Below are 24,098 nucleotides of genomic sequence, written 5' to 3' on the forward strand. Positions count from 1 at the left end.
AGTTAAATAACTCTCCTAACTGCTACGAGTTTTCATTCATTTGCCTCCCAAATGCCCTTCCAACAGTCCTGTGACACCTGTCAAGGAAATACCCTCTTCCTCATTTAGAAAATGGAACTATTATTCACCTTTATAAAGATAAATCTTAAAATTTATCTCCAAATGGAGACAAGCAGAACAGTAGCAAATAGATGAACACTGGTAAAGCTCTGTCAAAATTGGGGCAAGATTTAGAATTTAGAAGAATGTATACATTCTTGTTTCTGACCATTCATTTTACTTGGTGAATAAACAATATACTCAGAGTAAACTATTACCCTCTGTCTACACATCTACGAGTCTCTGAAGCACAGTAAAAAGAATAGAATAAATTACCCTGCAGAAATTCATTTCCCTTTAGGAAAAGTTAAAAGACCCCCCAGCATTGAGAAAATGAAGTCCTTTTCATGAATTGTAAGTTCTCTTTATTTTAAGCTTTAAAAAAATAATTTCTTATTACAAATATAGTTTACATTTATTTTAGAAAAATTATAAAATTTAGATAAGCAAAATAGAAAAAATAACTTCTAGAAATTATATTGTGAATGAAAAACAGTGTTTTTTTGTTTTTTTGTTTTTTTGCTATTCATTGATTTCTCATAAACAGAAACTCACAGATACAGAGAGCAAACTAGTTGTTTCCAAAGAGGAGAGGACCAGGGGTGGGGCAAGACAGGGGAAGAGAATTTAGACCTACAAACCACTAGATATAAAACAAAGATACAAAAACATAATGCAAAGCACTGGGAATATAGTCAGTATTTTATAAGAACTTTGTATGGAGTTTATTATATAAATATATCCAATTATTGTGTGATACCTGACACTCATATAATATTGCAAATCAACTATAATTTCAATAGAAAAGAGAATTTTTAATTAGAGTAAACCCAAAGCACTTCTAAAAATTCCCAAGAGATGCTTTAAAAATGTTTTACGTCTCCTAAAAAAAATGCTTATAATTTTTATGTTATCAAGTAACAATGGGATAAACAGACAGATAAATTTTAAAAAGAATTCTTACAGCTCTACTTCTAGACCAGAACTTGTAAGCAGCAGCGATTCTGCCTCCCAGGGGATATTTGGCCATGTCAGAAGACATTTTAGGTTGAATGACTAGGGGTAGGTTCTTAACACTATTTAACAAGTAGAGTCCAGTGATGCTATGAAACATCTTACAATGCACAGGATAGCCCTCTGCAACAAAGAACTATCTAATTCAAAACATTAGCAATGTTGAGGTTAAGAAACCCTTCACATGACAAGCTTGATACCTTATATGTAATCTCTAATTGTTGCTTACAAATATGCTTAATGCCACACAGAAAACTTGGTCTCATTCACTACTCACAGGATGATACCTATGCTATTTTTATGGTAAGTAACATATTTCTGGATTTAGTGCAGCTCTTTGATTTTATATTTGAAAAATCTCTAGGATGGCTTCATATTGTTTCATTTAGCTTTGTGTTTGGCTACATTATATCAATGCTGCATAATATCCTTTTAGCTCTCCAGGGTTACAAAAAGATTTCACTGGCAGACTCTTTCTATCCTGAGTAACACAACCACTCTCCCTACTGGTTCTTCACTCATCTCTCTCTACACATCTCCATGTTAGATGTGAAACTAAATCAAAGCTAAGGCACAGAGAAGGAACAAAGGGTAAGAAAAGAACCAATATAATATGTTGTCCAGAAAGCAAAGGAGGTAAAATATTTGCTTATCTTGAGTGGGGTTATGAAAAGTTTACTAAAAATATTATCAATATAAAATAAATGCAGAGTTCTTCATCTCTGTGTTACACGCCAAACATGAGTGGGATTTTCAATTTCTTTATATTTCAGATAGGCATCTTCTTTGATGATTTCAATGATTTAGCTGAATGCACTTGAAGTATGAAAGACTGATTATCACAAACAATGAGTAAAACCAATAATGGGGGGGAGAGGAAATATTTTTAAGACTAAATAAATATAAGTGGATTTTTCTGTTTTTTTTTTTTGGACACTCCCACAGATGCAGAATTCCTGGGCCAGGGATCAAACCTAAGCCGTAGCAGTGACAACACCAGATCCTTAACCACTATGCCCCTGGGGAACTCTTATAAGTGGGTTCTATATAGCTCAAATGGGCCCATTTAATTAGCCTTAAAATTTAAACATATCAAATAAAAGATATGGTGTAATCATGCCATAAGGCATTCAAAATGCATTTGTATTTTTCCTTTTACCTTGAGTCTCAAGTCATCTAACACCACTGTTCAATGGCAAGTGGAATTACTTTATCTTTATTGCTAGTAGTGAGCATGGCAACACAATTCTGACCAGATATGACACAGCTTTTTAGTATTTGTCTAGACTCCCTGCACACAGCTGATTAAAAAAAATGTACTTTATCCTATCCACACATACACACAAAAATATACCTCATGGAATTAGAACACTGGCCAATATTAAATGGAACCATTTTACCTTTTTTAAACATTTCATCATGTATAACATCATTTACAGAGAAATTTTGTTTTATCCATTTTTTAACCTTAAAGCAACTGTGTAAGTTTTCAAGAGTAAATAATTCTCAATCTCAACTTTAATACTTATTTAGGAAGCCATGACCTGCCTCTGTCTGTCTTAGTTTTGCCTCTGGTCTCAATTTTCTCCTTTATCTCTTTTTTTCCTGCTCCACATTATGGACCAGAATGTAAGCACCAAGTCAATCAGCCACTTAGCGCAGAAAGGGACAGAGGTCAAATCAACAAGCCATCAGAAACCACAATTAATTCTTCCTGGGCTGCCAGTGACTCAGGCCCCGGTCTAAGATCAATGCCCTCCTCCAATTCTTTGCAATGTAAAAAGAATAAGAACTTTACAGTAGATGCCCTGGTTAAATATCACTATGACAATAAAATAATGATTGGTTTATAACAAGCAGCCTGAAGTCCTTGGTGAAAGTGCACATTCACAGACCCTAACCCAGATATTCTGATTCACCAGGAATCCAGCTTTTATAGAAAGTTCACATATTATCTGTTCTAAATACATGCAAGAATTTATAATGCAGTTTGTAGAATATGAGTTAAGTTTTATTCCCAGTTCTAATGCTGACTCTGAAGCATTGCAGAAGTTATTTAATTGAGCTACTATTTAGTTTGCCATCTATAAAATGGGAATAATCACATCTCTTTTGTTTGTTTTTAATATTAAAACATGCATTTAAAAGGCCTAATGCATAATTAATACATGATAAATGGTATATTGTTACTGATAATAGAATTCATCATCAACATTATCATCATCATTCTGTCTCCATTAATTCCTGTATTCTAATTTTAGAGAAACATAGCAGTTTTGAAGGAAATAATGAAAAAACATATATATATATATATAAATTGTTAGAAAACCTAATTAAAATCAGATGTACTGCAAAAAGGTGTGTGCTGTTACCATTAGGTTTTGTTGCTTTTGGCAAGAATCCTCTAGTTCCCCATCCTGCTCAGAGAAAGATATTCACTCTTTTATACGTCTTTTTTTTAAAGACAAACAAAGCGATTATTATTTAATAAATGTGATCTGATTTGTTGATAATATCACAAAATATGGAAACAATGGTACACTTTGTTAATATCCTTGTTGAATAATTTATGTAGTTAAATTTTGACTGTTTTTAAAAGGATCAGGCTGCCTTATAAATATACAGACAGTACAATGGAATATGTCAAACAAATTGGGGTATAATAAACAGGCTCATTTAAAAAATTCATTATCTAGGGAGTTCCTGTCATGGCTCAGTGGAAACAAATCTGACTAGTAAGCATGAGGACACAGGTTCAACCCCTGGCCTCGCTCAGTGGGTTAGGGATCCAGCATTGCCGTGAGCTGTGGTGTAGATCATAGACATGGCTTGGATATGGTGTTGCTGTGGATGTGGTGTAGGCTGGAGGCTACAGCCCCAATTCTACCCCTAGCCTGTGAACTTCCATACACTGTGGGTATGGCCCTCAAATACAAAAGTAAAAAAATTAAAAATTAAAAATTCATTATCTAAATTCAGAAACCTTTAACATGAAGGAAGCAAGAACCTGCTTAGATCTTGGACATTAGATGAAGATATACTCTCCCTCATCTAATAATAAGGATAAACTACAGCATCGTATTTCCATTTTTATATGCTGTACTATGAGCAGTGTCAAGTGTGATATCCCAGACTCAGAAAAACATAATACAGTGGTTTTAGCCTAATGAAATTCATGAGAAAATACACTGAAATGTTAAATTTTACATGGCATAAACCTCTTGCTTTCATTGATGCATACATTGGCACATTGGCATTGAATGTCAATTTTATTTTTACACAGGTAGGAGGACTTCTCCAATTAATAAAAAAGCTGAATTTCACCAAGGAGTGCCCAGTGTAAACACTACATTTACTGCAAATAGAAAACTGCACATAATGGAATCTTACCAACACTAATAGGCTTATATTATCAGGCCCATGAATGATAATGTTCCTAATAAAACCAATATTAGAATAAAATCCCAAGCACACCAATAAACCTGCTGCTGGAGTTATTTAATGTGCTTTTACGCAAGAAGCATGTGGCTCTAATTTAGATTCTGTGGACGCAGCAGATTGTTATAACTCCAGTGGTTGCATGTGACGCTACCCAATAGATGATAAGTGGGGCGGGTCAGTGTGTCAGACTTTATCTCTAATTAGCACAAAAATGCAGCTGGAAACGGTAGCAAAGACTTGACCTTGTTAAATTAGACACTTTGGAGGGAGGGCAAATGAAGCTCTATTTTCTGAGGGAGGATGCCTATTATGCAGTAATCAAACGGTTCCTGCTTCCGGAGAGAGCCACATCCACCATTGAGACACAATGTATCAAGTCAATTCATACTACTACAGCCCTAGAGAAAGAGCTTCCCTTCTCTCTGAAGCATAGTCTTTCTTCTTCTCTACATACATACACACACACACACACACACACACACACAAGGTTACCTTTCTCGCAGTGGCTTCCTGTGAATCCAGAAGGACAGACACATTCATTAGGAGCCACGCATGTTCCACCATATCTGCAGCCTTCTTCACAGAATGCTGTCACAAAAAAAATAACGGATTTCTCTTAGACAAAATGGCAATAATGGATGGACATTGAAACAATTCATTCTCTCTTACATAGGGAATACATAACTATGTTGACATATTTAAAAGATGGGATATACAAGAAGAAATAAATGCAGTAATACCTATTTCACTGGTTTATATGAAATCAGCTGAGATGATAGATATAAAGTACCTGGTGCTAAATGGTAGCTGGTAAGAAAATCAACAGCTATAACTGTTGCTCTTAGTATGATTATTGATATATTTGAAATCAAAGAATAAATTGAGGAACTACAAAGAACAGGATTGAGATAAAGGCAGAGGCATTAAAATATTACTTTGTAGATACTCCTTTTTTCATTAAACATCTTTTACTCAAATAAAAACATTTCTACATTATTTTAAAAATTTTTCAGTAGTCAGTATGATTTTTAAGAACAAAAGAAATTTAACTAAGTGCTTACTTTGGAATATATAAGATGTTTCCAGCATCTCCATAATAAAAACAAAACCTTGTTCTTAGAGAAAAAAAAATGTCTTAACACACCTCAAATTATTCCTTTAGGGAAAATGCCTCAATGTGAATATGCTGTTTTGAGGGGGGTCTGGGCAAGTGGACTTGGTTAAGCCTTTTGATAAGCATTGCAAAGTCATCCTAGCCCCATTCTCAGTGCTACCCTTCTAGTCTTCCCAAATCTGATTATTTCCTCTATTATCCAGTAGCAGAGCATAGTTCCATGTCCTTCTGCTTTGCTGTATTAAATATAAATGTTCACTTATGCATAATTGATTATCATCTCTTCCTCTACACATTGGGCTATGGGACACATCAAGGCAAGAACTATGGTTATTTTGTCTCCCCATGGTACCATAATCTCACAATCTAAGCCCAAAGTAGATGCTCAAAAAATATTTGCTGAGTGATCTGGCCTACATTCTGCAGGTTGTTCTGACAGGAGAACTGTTCGAACAATTCTGCAACACTTCCATCCAAATAAATTATTATCAAACCTTGCTGGATAATCAATAATTTCATGTTCTAAACCTGCAAAATTTCTCATAAATGAAGATGACTGCAACTTGTTAACACAGAATTTCTCTTATTCATATGAGAGCTAAGTGAGCAAATATTTTTATTTTTAATTGCAGTTAGCAAATGTCACCTTGGAAAAAAGTCATGGTTCTATTTTGCCATCATCACATAAATAATGTGGGTCTAACTTTTAAAAGCCACATTATGTCTTTAGACAGTTAAATGCTAGTTCAAGTACATAGAACTTCTCACGATATTGTCATTTTCCACATTGTTTAATGTCCCTTGGATGATTTAACCTTCTGTAGCTTAGCAATTAATTGTGAGTTCCTTTGCTTCTGCCAGAGGACATACAGTGTATACCTTGCTATTAGAATACCCTTTTCCTCTTTCCAGCATCTCAGTGCCCTGAGACTATGCAAAAAAGGTTTAGACAGTATCTGCCTTGATATGTTCATCAGAAACAAAACATGTATTAAACAAATGTGTACAATTTGTAAAAACAAATGTATGCAAAAATCTCTTGTTCCCAAAATCACATTGTGGGCCCTAGTGACAAACATTTCAAGTTAAGATATCTGGAGTGTAGCTAAATAACAAAATTTGCAAGCTAAAAGTGACAGATGGACATCTAGTTAAGGAAGAGTCCCAAGTGGCACCCAAAGAAGGCAGGGGCTTGGAAGCAAGGGAGCTCATCTTGGGTTTCTTTGTGGCACAAACAGCATTTGATGTAGATCTGAGTATCTGTGTGCACGTGTGCACACACAGATACATACACAGACATACACACACACACACAATCAGCAGACCTGGTTAGGAGATTTGGTGTTATTTTATAACATGTGCGCTCTTGATATACTCAACTCTTGAACAGAAATGATAATAGAAGACTTTGTGAAGAGAGCACGACAGATTTGTGGTGTTCTAAAAATGTGCTGATATAATAAGTGAGATACTATGAGGATGAAATGAGTCAAGATTTTCAAGGGTCTTAAAATGATGTTTGGCCCATAATGTCAAGAATTTGGCTTAAATAAAATTAATTGGTAGCAATATTTTTATGACCATGGAACATGAAGCAGGAACAAATTATCTAATGCCTTTATAATATAAACCCATCCTACAAGGTGTTCTGCTTCAACAAGATGGGTTTCAGGCATCACTTCTTCTTTGTGATTGATTTAGTAGCAATAGCCCTTACCATGGAAATATCAGACAGGTGTTAATGTTTCCAAATAAAAATGGTGAAGTGGGAGTTCCTACTTTGCTCAGTGGTAACAAACCCAACTAGTATCCATTAGGATGTGGGTTTGATCCATGGCCTCTCTCAGCAGGTTAAGGATCCAGTGTTGCCATAGCTATGGGAGGTCTCAGATACAGCTCAGATCCTGTGTTGCTGTGGCGTAGGCTGGCAGCTGCAGCTCTGATTCAACCCCTGGCCTGGGAACTTACATATGCCATAGGTCTGGCCCTAAAAAGCAAAACAAAACAACAGTGGTGCAGTGGGGGCTCATAAACCAAGTGCTCCCCTCTAAGGCTGCACAGGTAATTAGGAGCAGAGCCAAGATCCCAGCAAAGACTTCTTTGGCTTCAAAATCTTACCACCTCTTTTTAAGTCATAGTGCAGAGTCATCTGCAATTTGGTATTCACATAGGCAGGTTTATTCCTTTTTTGAATAGTTCCAGAAGAGTAAGGGAACCAACTACAAATTGTAAGAACCAGAATCTGTCCAAATTGCACGTTTCATTGAAGAAAGGGTATAGGGAGTTGTGCAGGTTCATGCACCTATTACCTAAACTCTATTTCTGTCCACTTTTAGTCACATTTCAACCAATACAGATATAAATTATTTTTAATGGAATTTGTCTGGAATAAAGATAAAATCCACTACCTACTTGAACCTAAGGCTGTATGACACAGCAATTTCAAAAAAAACACAGACAAATATAAAAGGATCATGTCATCCAAAACTTAAGCTATTCTGGATAAATCAAAGTGCAAGTTTTCTTTAAATACCTCATAAAAGAAGAAAACACACTATTGTATCCTATTTTAAGGAACTGCATAGATTATTTCTATCTGGATTGGCCCTTCTTCATCAACTATGAGCCTAGCATTTCTTCTGGTACTCAGAGGACCTATAATTTCACAGCATTGCTTAGTTGATGTCATAACTAAAATAAGAAGCCAACCTACATAGTACTATCCCTCCTCCTAGTTTCTAAGAAGACAGGATGATAGAAACCACACAGTCCAAATTTTTGATCTATATTTATGAGCAGTGTGACCCAAGCAAATAATTTCGTTCCTCTGGAACTCAGTTTTCTCAAGAGTAAAGTAATAATGATAATAATGAAAACACCATGCTGTGAAGATTAAATTAAACTAGCAAAGTAAACCACCCAGCACAGGGCATCGCAGGTGGAATGTTAAGAATTGGATGGGATTGTCGTTATTTACCACCAGGTCTCTGCTTTTCCAAATACCAACATTATAATGGACCAGTTTCTCATCTAGATTCTGGAAATGCAGCAGTGAAATGATCCCTGCACTATGGCATGTATTCTTTAGTGAGGGCTCATTGTCACCCCCCCCCTTCCTTGACGTGGTGAACTCAGTAGTACTATGTGGTTTGCAATGGAACTTAGAATCATAGCTCCCTTGCAAACTCAGAAAAACATAGACATCATGGGTGTGTTACAATGCTAAGTTATTGACCACTTTCTAGATTCCAAAGCATGGCCTATAGATGGTAGCTATTCAACGAGTTGACAAGTGTGCCATTACAATGCCATTTATTATTCACTTACTACCCTGGGGGAGAAGTTGGATGGGATCAACTCTAAAATAGTATGATTCTATTTTTTAAAAGGAATCCTCCTACTGTGCAAGAAAATAAATTTTAAAAATCAAAATTGAGGGAATTTATCCACATAAGGACAATTTTTTATATTACAAAAATTCTCAGCATGTGAAACGCAACTTGGATTTTGAGGGGAACAGAACGAGAAGGTGGGTTTGCAGATGCCAGTTTTGTGGATGCCCAGTATCATGGCCATGTGCTCAAACTGACAAAAGCAGTTTTACTCTAATAAAAAGTAATAGCCCTTCAAGTTCTAAGCACTTGGCATAATCCTCTTGAAGTGTAACTGGCATATATTTAATTCCTAGAGATATGCTGTATTCCGAAAAAAATAAGGAAACCTATAAGTTTCAACACCAACTGTTAGAAGGAAACCCTTTTCCTCCCTCTTGGTTTCCTTGAGGAAGCATTTTCTTTCAGCTTATCTCTGACCTCTCTTTGCAAGATTTGTTCACTCAGCTGCTGAGGAGGTAGAAAGATTTATTTTACTGGTACATTTGGAAAAAATATCTGTGAGGTCAATGTTTCTTTGGTGGGAGAAAGGGTAGGATAGGCTGAGACGGATTTATGATTAGGAGTAACTGTTACACTTCTAGCTTTATTTTAGATCATGAGTTACTCAGTATGAATGCCATTATTAAAAATAACTATCAAGGAGTTCCCATTGTGGCTCAGGAGGTTAAGAACTGGACACTGTTTCCATGAGAATGTAGTTTGTTCCCTGGACTTGCTCGGTGGGTTAAGGGTCCAGCATTGCCACAAGCTGCAGCATAGGTCACAGATGCAGCTTGGATCCAGTGTTGCTGTGGCTGTGACATAGGCCAGCAGCTGCAGCTCTAGTTTGATCCTGAGCCCAGAAACTTTCATATGTCCCAGGAGTGGCCATAAAAAAAAAAGAACACTATCAAACTATCTAAATAAACAAAAGCTGGCCACCATGGGCCAGTGGTTACAAGGTGTCATGAATCAAAGGTCCTAATTAATTTGATTATGTGCCCCTATGTTTTCAGATGGAGGAGAAAATATTTAAAATCTGGCCAGGCTGAGCAAAACTCCAGGCCCACCAGGCTTGTCTCTTGGGAGTGAGCTACATTCAAATGGTATCAATTTTCCTCACCTCTCTGATGACACTTTTCTCTGTTGGAGTCAGTGGGTAAATTGGTTTTATTCTGTGTTTATCCTTAGCAAAGCAACTTGGCTTACAGACTTAAACTCATGTTCTCCAATCCAGCTCTGTCAACAAAAAGGTGAGCTCATCTCCTCCATGTTTGCTTTCTGGTTTATTTCTCACCTTGTTCAGAACATAATATTTATCAAAGGCCCCCTCAAACATTTCGGTTGCCACAAGATGGGGTCTACAAGCCACTGGCATTTGGTGAGTAGAGGGCAGAGATTCAACCCTATCACTTACTATTTGTGTTGTATCTGCAGCACTGATAGCCATTTCCACTCTTCATTTCAGCAGCACTAATAATAATGACAACAGTGATGGTGGAGTTCCCATTGCAGTGCAGCGGTAATGAATCCAACTAGGAAATATGAGGTTGTGGGTTCGATCCCTGGCCTCACTCAGTGGGTTAAGGAGCCGGCATTGCCATGAGCTGTGGTGTAGGTCACCAATGCAGCTCAGATCTGACCATTGCTGTGGCTATGGTATAGGCCAGCGTCTACAGCTCCAATTTGATCTGGGAACCACACATGCCGCAAGTGCAGCCACATGCCGCAAGTGCAGCCCTAAAAAAAAAAAAAAAGAGAAGACAAAAGAAAAAAAAAGAGTGATGGTAAATTCCATTTATTGAAGACCTATTGAAGTGCCATATAGATGGAATACTCTATTTCATCTTTACAGCAATGTTGTGCATTGCTGTATGACTATACTATCCTCCTTTTCAGATGAAAAGGCTAGCTTAGAGAAGGAAGTGACTTATCAAAGGCTGCATGGCTATTATGTGGCATCCTAGGTTTCAAGCTCAGAGTCCTAACTACATTACTAAGCTGTCTCCATTTAGGGCTTTGCCACCTACCATGTGCAGATAATGTGCTGGGTGCTGAGAAGTCTAAAAGTAGACAGGAAAATTGTCCCTATCCCCAAGAAACTTACAGAGAGTGACATATAAAAAGACCAAACACAATAAAAAGTGATCAGTGACATGGTAGCAGTAGGAATAAAGTTCTGAGAGAATGTGCAGGAGAAAGTGATTAGTTGTGCCTAGTGCACTGCAGCAAAGCTTTGCCACAGAGCTGGCATTTGAGCTGGGCCTGGAAGAATGACTGGGATTTTTTTGCCAGGTAGAGAAGTACAGGAAAAAGATATAGTTCAGGTCAAGGTTTTGTCCCACAGAAAGGTGCCGAATAAATGAAGAAAATGAACAGGTGTTTACAACACACATAAAGGTCAGAGGTTGATGGAACACAGCAAGCAACTTATACAACTCAAAGCAAAAAAGCCAAGCACCCAATGGAAAAATGGGCAAAAGACCTGAATAGACTGTTCTCCAAGGAAGATATACAGATGGCCAGCAAAAACATGAAAAAATGCTCAACACCCCTGATTATCAGAGAAATGCAGATCAAAACTACCATGAGATACCACCTCACACCAGTCAGAATGGCCATCATTAATAAGTCCACAAATAACAAAAAAATCTAGAGATGGTGTGGAGAAAAGGGGACCCTCCTGTACTGTTGGTGGGTGGGAATGTAAGCTGGTACAGCCACTATGGAGAACAGTATGAAGATACCTTAGAAATCTATACATAGAACTACCATATGACCCAGCAATCCCACTCTTGGGCATATATCCAGACAAAACTTTCCTTAAAAAAGACACAAGCACCCGCATGTTCATTGCAGCTCTATTCACAATAGCCAAGACATGGAAACAACCCAAGTGTCCATCAGCAGACAACTGGATTAGGAAGATGTGGTATATATACACAATAGAATACTACTCAGCCATAAAAAAGAACGACATAATGCCATTTGAAGCAACATGGATGGAACTAGAGACTCTCATGATGAGTGAAGTAAGTCAGAAAAAGAAAGATAAATACAATATGATATCACTTTTAACTGGAATCTAATATACAGCACAAATGAATATTTCCATAGAAAAGAAAATAATAGACTTGGAGAATAGACTTGTGACTGCCCAGGGGGAGAGGGAGGAAGTGGGAGGGATCAGGAGCTTGGGGTTGACGGATGCAAACTATTGCTCTTAGAATGGATTTACAATGAGATCTGCTGTGGAGCATTGAGAACTATGTCTAGATACTTATATTACAACACAGCAATGGGAGGAAAAAGTATGTATACATGTATGTGTAACTTGGTCCCCATGTTGTACAGAGGAAAAAAAATAAAAAATAAATAAAAAATAAAAAAAAAGAATGGAACACAGTAGGCCATGTGGAGAATCAGAGGCATTTCACAATCTCAACCATCCTCTCCATCAACTCATCTCCTGTGTACTTTCTGGATTTGTCAGTTATCTCAAGGTACAAAATAGTGTGCTGCTTGTGTGTCAGCATGTAGACATTTTCCTATCCATTATTCTAGTGGGTGGTTTAAGACAGTGTTTTGCTGATAATTTCTAGTACACTAGTTAGGAATAAGTGAGTTTTATATAAGATATTCCTTACATACATGAGTATACAACCAGAAATACAAAATTTACTCTTGGTATATGTAATGAATTCTGATATTTTTTATTGTACTGCCTTGCATTACGTTATATTGGATGACCTTCCTTATATGGTACTCTATTGTATTCTGTTGTATATATTTATAAAAATAGCTATTTTCCAATGACTTGCCTTCCCAACCCACTATACCTGTGGTTTAAACCATGCAGTTGTTTCATACACTCTTGGTAACTGCTGTATGTTTCTAGTCCACAGCATTTTGTGACTGGATGGGAGTGTAGAGTCACTTTTATATCAATCTTGAAATCTCAAATTTAGATCATGGTCTAAGCTCCAGAAAGCCTGATAAGAAAATGTCTACAAGTGTTATTTTCGATGGATTCAGTTGCAACTGAGATTATTTGGCCTGAAATATTTGCTTTCTAGGCCTTTATGGAAAAATCTGTTACAAAAGGTAAACTAGATAGGAAGGGCACAGCTTAAAGGGAAAAAGAATGTACTATTTTGCACTTGGGGGGATGCTGTATATATGCTTCTGTAACTGGGCTGTGAGATTCATAAGGACCCTGGTCATGCTTTTTGCAATCCTGCCTTCCTCTAAATCATCCTGAACTCTGGTGATACTGAATCCATCTGTGTTGGTAGAGTAAATTAATTATATAGAGAAAATGAAAAGTTTGAGAAAACAGTCTTGTGTATAAACTAACTATATCATGAAATTTGAGGTGAACATTTGACCAAGTCAGATCATTCCAGCTTTATCAATTTATCAAGCATCTACCATGTGCTTGACACCAGACACTCTAAAAAGATATGATTCCTGTTTTGCAGGATCTATGATTCTAATACAATAGTTCTCCCTGAGGGCAATTTCCCCCCAGGGGACATTTGGAAATGTCAGAAGACCTTTTTAATTGTTACAACTGGAGGAATACTGCAAAATACCCTACATGCATAGGACAGCCTCCTAACAAAGAATGACCCAGCCCAAAATGTCAACATTGTAAAAGCTGACAAGAGAGAGTCCCTTAGTTTAGTAATTAATAAATAATTATTCAGTACTTTCTTTTTCTTTCTTTTTTTTTTTTAGGATCACACATGCAGCATATGGAAGTTCCCAGGTTAGGGGTTGAATTGGAGCTGCAGCTGCTGGCCTACGCCACAGCCACAGCAATGCCAGATCCAAGTCATGTCTTTGACTACACCACAGCTCACAATAACACCAGATCCTTCACCCACTGAGAAACCTGAATCTTCATGGATACTCGTCAGGTTCATTTCCGCTTACCACAACAGGAACTCTCTTATTGAGTGCTTTCTCTACCAAGGATTATTCTGAGAACCAAGTCTCAAACAGACAGATAAAAACACTTCAACATATGGGTTTATGTTCTAGGGGAAGATACAGAATAACAAGCATGCCAGTGACATAGCAAGTTTGTCTCTGGCAAACAATAGAGCAGAGCCAGAGGATGGGAAGTGTGCCAGTGGGGCAGCTTGCAATCGAACGGGATGATCACTGAAGGCCTTGCTGAGAAGATGGCATTGGAGAAAAGACTCAAAAAGGAGAAAGAGTGAGCCACACAGGTATCAAGCAGAAGAGTGTTCCAGGCAGCAGATACGGCAAGTGCAAAGGCCCCAAGGAACAGACTGTGGGGATTGCATAAACTGCTTTACAGATCCTAGCAATACATAAAGCCAAAAGAAGTAGGAAGGGGAAAGGATTGAGTCTGCCTGAAAGGTCAAGAATGGCTCCACAACTGAATCAGAAAAATAAATCATAAACAATGAGGCAGAGGGGGATCAAGAGTGTTACAGTTGGGGGAAGGAAGAATGTAGCAAAGGTATAGAGGCACCAAGAAAGATCAGTTAGAACCAAAGGAGGCTTCAGCTGCCTGAAGAGGGGCTGTGAGGAAGGAGGAACCAGGGCTTAGCTGGGATTTTATGAGCCCAGGATTTGGGCCACCTCACAAATGGGGCTGCTTCTGCTCTGCCTATCTCCCTAGATACCTACCTAGGGTCTTATAAAGGATTTAGGACTGCCAATGTTATCTCCACTCCCCCACCCCCACAATTCAATTTCATTCAGAATAAGAGTGGTCTTTTGCTTAGGAAGGCAGCATCAAAATGTTGAATGTGAATTCCTTTTTATAATTTACAAAGCTCTGAAATGTAGAATTGGAGGAATCTTATAAAAGGAAGAGCAATTCCACAGGTAATTACTAAGAACTTTGGAATGAGGGATATTCAACCCTGACTGTGGGGGCAGGTTCAATCAATGACACTTCACCCACACAACCCCACAACCTGGGTACCTCAGGAAGTCTTCAGTACTACCTCTGGGATGAGCAGTTAAGAGGATGACTCTGGAAAGAGAGCCCTAGGTTACAGTCCTGGCTCTAGCCCTTATTAGCTTGTTGATTTTTCCCCTAGCTGTATGGAGATATAATTGATATATAACATTGTGTAAGTGTTGAATGTGTGTCAATTTGATACATTTATGTTTTGCAAAATGATTACACTTTGATTGATTTTGGAAAGTTCCTTCATCTCCTTGAGCATCAAACTCATCTGCATAACTAGGTCACTAAGAGAACCTACATCACACTGATATCACCAGGTTTAAATGATACAGTGAGGGTAAAGTACTTGGCATAATGTCCACACATCATAAATGCTCAATAAACATTAGTTTTTTTTTTTTTTAATCTGCCAATCTCTTCATCTCTGGGTTAATTAATATAGTTCATCATAGTCTTTCAAATATCAACTCTTTGCAGACTTCCTTCCCGAAGTGGCACACAAACTGATGACAGTTTGTGAGCTTCTTGAGCTCTGGAATCAGTAATGAAGAGTGGGAGGGACTGGGAACTTGAAGTAAATAGATGCAGAATGTTGCCTTTGGGATGGATTAGCAATGGGATCCCGCTGTGTAGCACTGGGAACTCTGTCTAGTCACTTATGTTGGAACATGTAATGTGAGAAAAAAGAATGTATACATGTAAGTGTAACTGGGTCACCATGCTGTACAATAGAAAAAAATATACATATATACATAAATGATTAAAAAATAATAATGAAGGCAATGATGGGGTGGGGGGATTAAGACAAAACCTAAGGAGAAGAATAGAACGAGAGGTGATGCTCACATTTCCAAAAGCAAAATCCAGAAAGTTAGCTCGGGACTCCCTAGGATGTAAAAACTAAGGCAGCAGTCAAATTACATCTTTGCAACAAAAACTCTTAAGGCAATTCAAAATTTGGTGTTCAGCATTTACAGGAGCGTTAAGAAATGGGAGCTTTTAAGTGCTAGCTGTGAAAAGCAGTTGAGAAGAAAGCCTGGGGTGAGAGGGTCAGAAAGTTTCCTGATGCACTGCCATATTGGAGCCTGACACATCTATTACCCCTGGAGTCCACAGTCGAGAGACTTTTAAGAAATAAATTCCAGCAAGCTCTCTCCCAGGGAAAAGCATTCCATGATTTTATATAACTGTATGGAATTAGATGTTAAATCTTGGGTGAGATATGGATCCCAGCTGCAGCGTCAGTAGCTGGATAATTCAGGTGGCCCTGAGTTCCCACAGGAGCTCTTCCATTCCCCACCTCCATCGTGAAACCTGACCAGTTTCTCAGATTTGTAAAGCATTTTTTTTCTTTTGTTTTAAAAAGTGGTTCATGAGGTAATTTCTAGTGATATCTTCATTCTGTAAATGGGAAAACTGAGAGGAGAGAAGCATTTGCCTAGCTCAAGAGAAAATTAATTAGGAAGCAGAGACAGGGTCCTAGGCTGAGGGATTCTGCCACAGCATCCGGTGCCTGAGAAGGGATGCCAACTTCATTCGGTGGGAGAAAATTAATTTGGGGTTTTAGAAAGTGGGGAATGGGGGTGAGGAAAGAGGGAAGAAATAAGAGGGGAGGGAATATGAAAGGAGAAAATGAATAGAGGAATGAAAAAGAATTACCTTACAATCAGACACTGCAACAAACACTTCTCTCCCCACCCCCACTCTTTAATACCTAACACAGACACCTAGGCTCGGATGAGAGGCTTCTGGAAACGGGTACCATGGGTGCTGACCTCACATAAGCCATTTTCCAGCTGTGTAACCTGGGGCTAATCTAGAAATATCTATGAACTCTATTTTCCTCATGAGAAATGGAAAGGAAAATAGTATCCTTTTTGCATGGTTGTTATGAGGAATAAAGGTTACTGCAGGTCAAATACTAATTTCCAGTTGATCAAAAGATTTTAACTGTTATTGATATTATTATTATTATTTATATACATACATACACAGTGAGGAAACCCATCTGGGGACAAATACACAGATGTGGGGAGCCAAAGGAAAATAAAACTAACTTACAGGGCTATCAGGCTACATTTAAATGTTGTTGAAAAGGTTCTATTTTTCAATTTCATGCTTAAAATCCCAACCAAGGAATCCAGAGTTAAAATAATTAATTATCATGTTGTAGAATGTAAAGAATTCCAAACAGCACTGTTTGCTGGAGGATTCAAAACATATATTTGACCTTTCTGTGGCAACCTTCAAAGTCAAAACCCAGGGTCTTCTTAAGCAAGCTTGTCTGATTAATGGCTGCTTTCATGTTCACACATGCCCGCCGGGCCTCCAGCCTTCACCACTGCCCAGTTATCTGTCTTTCTAGATGTTTAGCTATATCTCATCTATAACATGTGCTGCCCTCATTCTTGAGCCAATGTTATTTTTGAAATATTTAGGCTCAAATCCCTCAAAATGTATTTCTAATTTATAGGTAGTGTGGCAGAGGTAAAAAGCACACAGTCCCTGGAGTCAGAGAAACCTGGATTAAATCACTAGCTGTGTGACCTTCAGCTGAATTATTCACCTTCTCTGAGCTTCTGTGTGCCCACTTGCAAAGCAAAGACACAAATACCTCTTATTCAAGTTCCATGTGAAAATTAAATGGCAGGATAAATATGGAAGAAAATGGCACAGAGCATGATGCATTGCCTTCCTTTATAGATTTGTCTCTTGCCACTTTCAACAGGTGCCTTACCAGACAAGGCACAGTTCCCCACACATCCTGAGCTTGCTTTTGCATCCATCTGGTTAGGCCACATGATGTTGGCCAGGAAGGGATGAAGCAAGATGCCATGGCTACTATTTCCTAAGAATGTTATAAAGAAGTTTTCTTGATGTCCAACTTTCTGCCCAGCTGGACTCTTAGCTAGCAGGGAGTCTACTCATGCTGAGAACTTTAAACTATCTCCCCCATATCCACAGGGTGCAGGGACTGTTCAACCTGAGCAGTGTACTATGATGCCAGCAAGGAAAGGACAGGTCTAGAGTACCAAGGTCAGAGGGACAGAAAGACAAGACAGGGCATCTCACAGCCTCGCAAGCATCTGCAGAGCACCCAAGAGAGAAGCAGAGACTCCCCACCCCTACCCTGAAGCCATCCGATAATATTTGGGCCTCAAGAATTATATTCTTTCCTTGGATAAGAGTAAGAAGCAGGAATGAAGCTTAGATAAAACAAAGCAATACAAAAACAAAGCAAGGAAAAAAAAAAACTTTGCAAAGTTGTCTGTGAGAGATAATGACAACTACTGAACAGGAACCAGAATGGGTCAAATCTGTTATTAAAGCCACACTGATTAAGGATCATTCTCAATACTTTGCTCATTTGTCTACCTTTTTCAGTGAGAAGGGGTATGAAATTAATATCAGAACCCACTATAGGCCTTAGTAATCTCTTGTCTATAATATAGCAATTTATTTGAGTTTTAAAATATAGCAGGGGTTCTGAAATGCTTATCAAACATCTTCATTTCTCTTATAAAATTCTCAGTTTAAAAAAAAACTAAGAATTTTTGCTCCATACATTCAAAAGCTAGCAATTGAAATTGTAAAAGAATTTAGATAATAATAAGTGGAGTTCCTATTATAGCTCAGCAGAAATGAACCTCACTAGTATCCATGAGGATGGAGGTTTGATCCCTGGCCTCTCTCAGTGGATTAAGGATCCAGTGTTGCTGTAAGCTGTGGTGTAGGTTGCAGACATGGCTCAGATCTGGCATTGCTGTGGCTGTGGTGTAGGCCTGCAGCTATAGCTCTGATTCGACCCCTAACCTTGGAAGTTCCATATGCTATAGGCCACTTAAGCAAAAAAAAAAAAAAGACAGATATAATAATAGTGCAGGGTAAGGGAGTTAAGTGTTGGGAAAGTGGGTAGTCATAAAGGCCTGATACTCTGACATTTGAAGAAACACATAAAGGATGAGGGAGAGAAGACCAGGCAGATATTGGAGTTCTGGGCAAAGGAAATAGCCTAGTGCAAAAGCCCTGGCATGAGACCTTACCCAGCATGTTCAGCATTTGCAAGGAGGCCAGGTGAGTGAGTGGCTGAGTCATAGGAGATGGCACCAGAAAGCTCATGGACTCTTAGCTCTCCTAGGGTCCTTAGGATGCTGATGGACTTTGGTGTTTCACTCTGAATGAAGTATCTATTGGGATGTTTTATGCTACAGAGTGACATAAGGTCACTTCGGTTTTAACAGGATCTTTCTGGCTACTGTGTTGAAGAAAATAGGCCCGTGGGTGGCACAGGCAATAGTGAAAGTGGACATACCAGTGAGAAAGCTATTACAATATTTCAGTTAAGAAACTGATGGTCCCCTAAACCAGTGTGATAGACGTGGAGGTGTCACAGGGGTCAATGGTTCCCCCAATAATCTACGGACCAGGTAGACGCTGCATAATAGAGGCAAAATCTTTATCCAAAGGATCTCTGTCTTAACTGAGTAAGCAATACATCTCTTGCCCTTCTTCTACAGAGTTATGAGTCAGGGAGGCTGTTTTCTGGCAAGAACATAGACTACCTTTACATATACTTTTTTCTGCCTATAATTCTTTTCTCCATGGGTAAACTGAGTAACTGCTACTTAGCTATCCAATTGCATCTGAACTGGGAAGCAATTTAATGGATGACTCTCTTCCACCCCAGGCCTCAGGTCTAGGTTAAAGGCCTGTAGAGTTTCCCAGGTCTGTTATAACAAATGACCACTGACTTGGTTTGTTAAAACAAACAAATATATTTTTCTCTTTCAGTCTGAAATCAAGGTGCCAGCATCCACTCTCCCTATTAATGGTAACATAGCATATTGTTTTATTTCTGGAATCCCTCTTAGTCCTACTCTCAGTTCATGTGGATTGGGTTGTATTCATTGCATGCCTTCATTTTAAAAATGGACAGTTCAGAAAAAAATCTATCATAGCATTGGGGGTGGTAGAAAGTTCTCTCATTCTAATAGAACTGTTTAGCTAATTAAGTCTGGAAGTACCAGTGGATGCCTTTCCTTCTACTTGAGAGAATCTGCCCAAGAAGGAAATCTAACACAGAAAAATTCAGACTGAAGGAATAGGAAAAGAGAGAGAGCAATGTTTTCCCTGTACTAATTTGGAAATCTTGAGTCCAGTAGCGCCTGATCTATCCCTGAATTGTCAGTTTCAGGAGCCCATACATTCCCTCTTGTGCTTGAGCCAATTTGAGTTTGGGTTGCGTCACTTCTGGTTGAAATTATTTTTTACTAATATGCTGCAAAAAGAAGGCTTCACTATATGGGGAACTTTAATTTAGTACTGATAGAACTTCAAATGCTGAGAGATAAAGGGAGAGGAGATGAAGCTGGAGACAGAAGCAGACTGTGAGTCCGAGTGGGTAAAGGCGGATACCTTGTGAATATGAAGAGTGTGATTTGTTACGACCATGGCAGAGACCTCACAGCTAAGGTTTTAAGTGCTACGAACAATTCAGAATGCACTCACAGCCACACTGCAGAAGCGGCTCTGAAACAGGAAGGACTCACAGGGAGAAACTTTTTTTGAAAGATAATTCAGAGCATTCAGCAAAACCACGCCGCCCCAGAAGCCAGGCACCATTGACATTGACAAGGCATGCTCCAGTGGACAAGACTTAGTGCAGTAGCGTGAAAATGATGGCTTGAAATGAAGCTAGAATCTGTGTTCATGCCCACAACATCTCTTCCCAACCATACAGCAACTGGGCAACCTTAGAAAAGTCAACTAACACATTGGAAGTTGAAGGGATTATCCCCACTGTGTCAATTTTACAGGGTCTGAGAGGTCCAAGTAAGATATGAATGTGCAAATGCTTTGGCAACTATAGAACTCTATGCAGATATCCACTATCTTTACTGTTGTCAGGAGATCAAGGCTTGGGTATACGCTTTGACACTCATTTTCTCTGTGATTCTGAGCATATTGTTAGACTCTTGGGATTTCATTTCACTTCTTTCTAAAAAGAGATGGAACTCCATGGGATTGGATGTTCCTTCCAACTGTTATGTTATTTCAGGAATTCTCCAAGTTGGCATTCTCCCTTTGTGGAAAAGAGGCAAATAGTTCAGTTTAACAAAGTTACTGGGATTTTTCCAGAAGGCAAAAGCCATACTACTGCTGAAGCCAGAATCCAATCATGGGTAAGTTCCAGAGCCAGCAGCACCTACAGCTCCAGCACTGTGCACAGAAGCAGAATTCCCAGTGTTAAGTCTGAACAATAAATGGGCTTAATCTGCATTGACTGTTTGCTTTAATAAAGCAGTTAGTTTACTGTGCATTCTTTGAGAAAGACTTCCATAAAATTTGTTAAAATTAAATTTCTGGCACTTAACAGATTAAATTACAAGGAAAATTCACTTAGAGTTGTTGACACATCATTCCCTGGAGAAGCAGAATAATTGAGGTATTCATAAGACAACAACTATCACTGCGTAGCATTTTCACAGCCAAAAAATTGCCTTGAAATTCACTGAGGCACCTTGATGAGGAGAGTAGGCATCATTCCCATTATAGAGACAGGAAAACTAATACTCTGAGGCTCCCTGACTCATAACCAAAATACATAGCAGATGGAACACCTAGAATTTGAATGGGAGGTCTTGTGATTTTCAAGTCTCCTCCTAATTAGGCTATATTCCTGCTTGGTGCCAGTTCCCCCAGGGTTATCAGTGGGTATCACTGCTCTTCCTTCTGTGTTACACACATAGGGGAGACTCCTGAGTTTTTGAATGGGGGGAAATAAAGAAATTCCTATGAGTGGCGCAGACCAGCTGACTATCATCAGCAGAGTTCACATGAGTTTGTTGTCTGGGTTTGTACAACCAAATACACATCACGCAATTCTCTAGCTTCTGTACCAAATTTCGGGTCCAGTGCCCACATGTGTGATTGATGGAATGCAATTAATACTGCTCTCTGCTGCCTGATTTCTTAGTGACACCAAGTTATCTCAGCATGTTACAGCTGCCCTGAAATTTCTCAGTTTCTGCTACAATTGGGTATTGATTGAAAAATTCTATTACTGTACTTAGTTACACAGCTTTCAATAAACAGGTCACAGACAGCACTGTGGCTGGTTTCAAGGAGAGATAAAAGGCCTGAGGGCAATGGAATACCTGGAAAAAATGAGCAAAAAAGTCTTAAATGCTCAGGCAGGATGCACAGATCTCTTATTAGAGTGTGACCTATTAATTTAGGAAATACAGACTCACTTCTCATCCTCCAATTAGACACACCTGCTGGATATAACATTGAAAGTGTTTAACAGTGACCTGACTACATAAAATAAAAACAAGGATAAGCACTTGGCATGTGATGCTTTGGAGAGGCTAATACACTCCTGGTTCAGTTAACATGTATTGAGCAACCCCTCCTCTCCAAACTAGGTACCAGGGATACTAAGATAAGACATGATATCGAATCTCACTATCAAAAACTGACAAACTACAACCCACAGGCCAAATCTTACCTGCCATCTATTTTGCAAATAAATAATTGTAATTTTACAATTACAGGCTCAGTAATTTACACACTATCTTTGGCTGCTTTTGTGCTTCAATGAGTTGTTGAGACAGAGACCATATGCCCACAAAGCTGCAATAGCTATGACTTGGCCAAAAAAAAAAAAAAAAAAAAAAATTGAACCTCCAGGCTAGACATTGTGGGGAGCCACAGATACTAATGGATGATTTGAATGTAATATCCTAAATTCCTAACAATCAAAACACAAGATGATAAAAAACCATTAAGCAAGGGAACCTAAGCCTACCTTAGGTTGCCAAGAATAGCTGTACAGGCTGTCTCTGCAAGAATGAGCAGAGTCATCCATTGAGGGAAGAAAGATAAGACAGAGAGGCTACAGAGCAGAAGAGCTTGCAAAGAAAAATGCCCAGCTGTGGAACAAGATCATGTGTATGCAGGGAAATGCAACCTCCAGAGGAACAGCCAAAGTCAATGCATCTCAAGAAGAAGGTAGGAGCCCGGGTATGGAGGGTCTTATGTGTTATGCTGGGGATGCTGGGCATTGTCTGTAGGATAGTCCAGGCTTTGGAAAGGATTAAACAAGGGAATGTGTAGTCAAATTTGTATTCTGGCTAGATCCCTTTCGGAGGAAAGAGGAATATGAATGGAAAGAGACAGAAATAAAAACTGTTAGACTTAGGAGGCAATTCAACACTCCAAGTGACTTCTATTAGGTATCTAGGCTGTGGTTGTAGTGAAATTGTCATTCAGTGATATTAAAGGAATGAGACCAATGCAGAGAAAGATAGGTGTCACTGAGGAATATCCTTAAAAATTATGTCAATATAGCCAACATAACTGACAAGCTATTTCTACATCCAAATGGGGACACAGAAATTTGGTGGTAAGGCATGTTCGGTGGATTTTGAATGTAATAATGGAAAGAAGAGAAAGGTAACAGCAGCTGAATAAAAGAGAGAGGTAACTAAAAATGTGCTCTATGACAGACACAGTGCCAACTAATTCACGTACCTACTATTACTGGATTCTTTCTATTGCCATAAACACACGTGTGCGCACACAAACATAAATACTTTATAACCATTTCATTATTTTTATGTTTTAATTTTTATTAGAGTTGATTTATAATGTTTTATCAACTTCTGCTAAGGAGGAGTTCTGTTGTGGCTCAGTGATAACAAATCCAACTAGTACCCATGAGGATGTGGGTTAGATCCCTGGGCACATGCAGTGGGTTAAGGATCTGGCATTGCCATGAGCTGACACACAGGTAACAGATGTGGCTCAGATCCTGCATTGCTGTGGCTGTGGCATAGGCTGGCAGCTACAGCTCCTATTCAACCCCTAGCCTGCGAATTTCCTTATGTCATGGGTGCGTCCATAAGAAGATGATAGATAGATAGATAGATAGATAGATAGATAGATAGATAGATAGATATTAAAATAAAATAAAACAAAATAAAATAAAGGGTCTCCCTAGTGATTATGTAAAGAGATTAGCAGAGAGTCTGGGATATCATAGGTGCTTAAGAGAGTTTAATGTGTTTCCCTATGTGACTCTCCTGAGAAATTGTCCTTA

General features: G+C 38.6%; 1 protein-coding gene across 2 annotated transcripts in view; it reads right to left on the bottom strand.

The window, feature by feature from the left end:
- The window catches only part of NELL1 (neural EGFL like 1), a 936,230-nt gene that overhangs the window by 241,204 nt on the left and 670,928 nt on the right, over positions 1 to 24,098 (bottom strand). For both annotated transcript variants that reach the window (XM_047776133.1, XM_047776134.1), the window contains exon 15: positions 5,047 to 5,142. In XM_047776133.1, coding sequence (XP_047632089.1) covers positions 5,047 to 5,142 — 96 coding nt within the window. The remainder of the gene's footprint in view (positions 1 to 5,046; positions 5,143 to 24,098) is intronic.

The sequence above is a fragment of the Phacochoerus africanus genome, chromosome 4, assembly GCF_016906955.1.
Source record: "Phacochoerus africanus isolate WHEZ1 chromosome 4, ROS_Pafr_v1, whole genome shotgun sequence".
Lineage (NCBI taxonomy): Eukaryota > Metazoa > Chordata > Mammalia > Artiodactyla > Suidae > Phacochoerus > Phacochoerus africanus.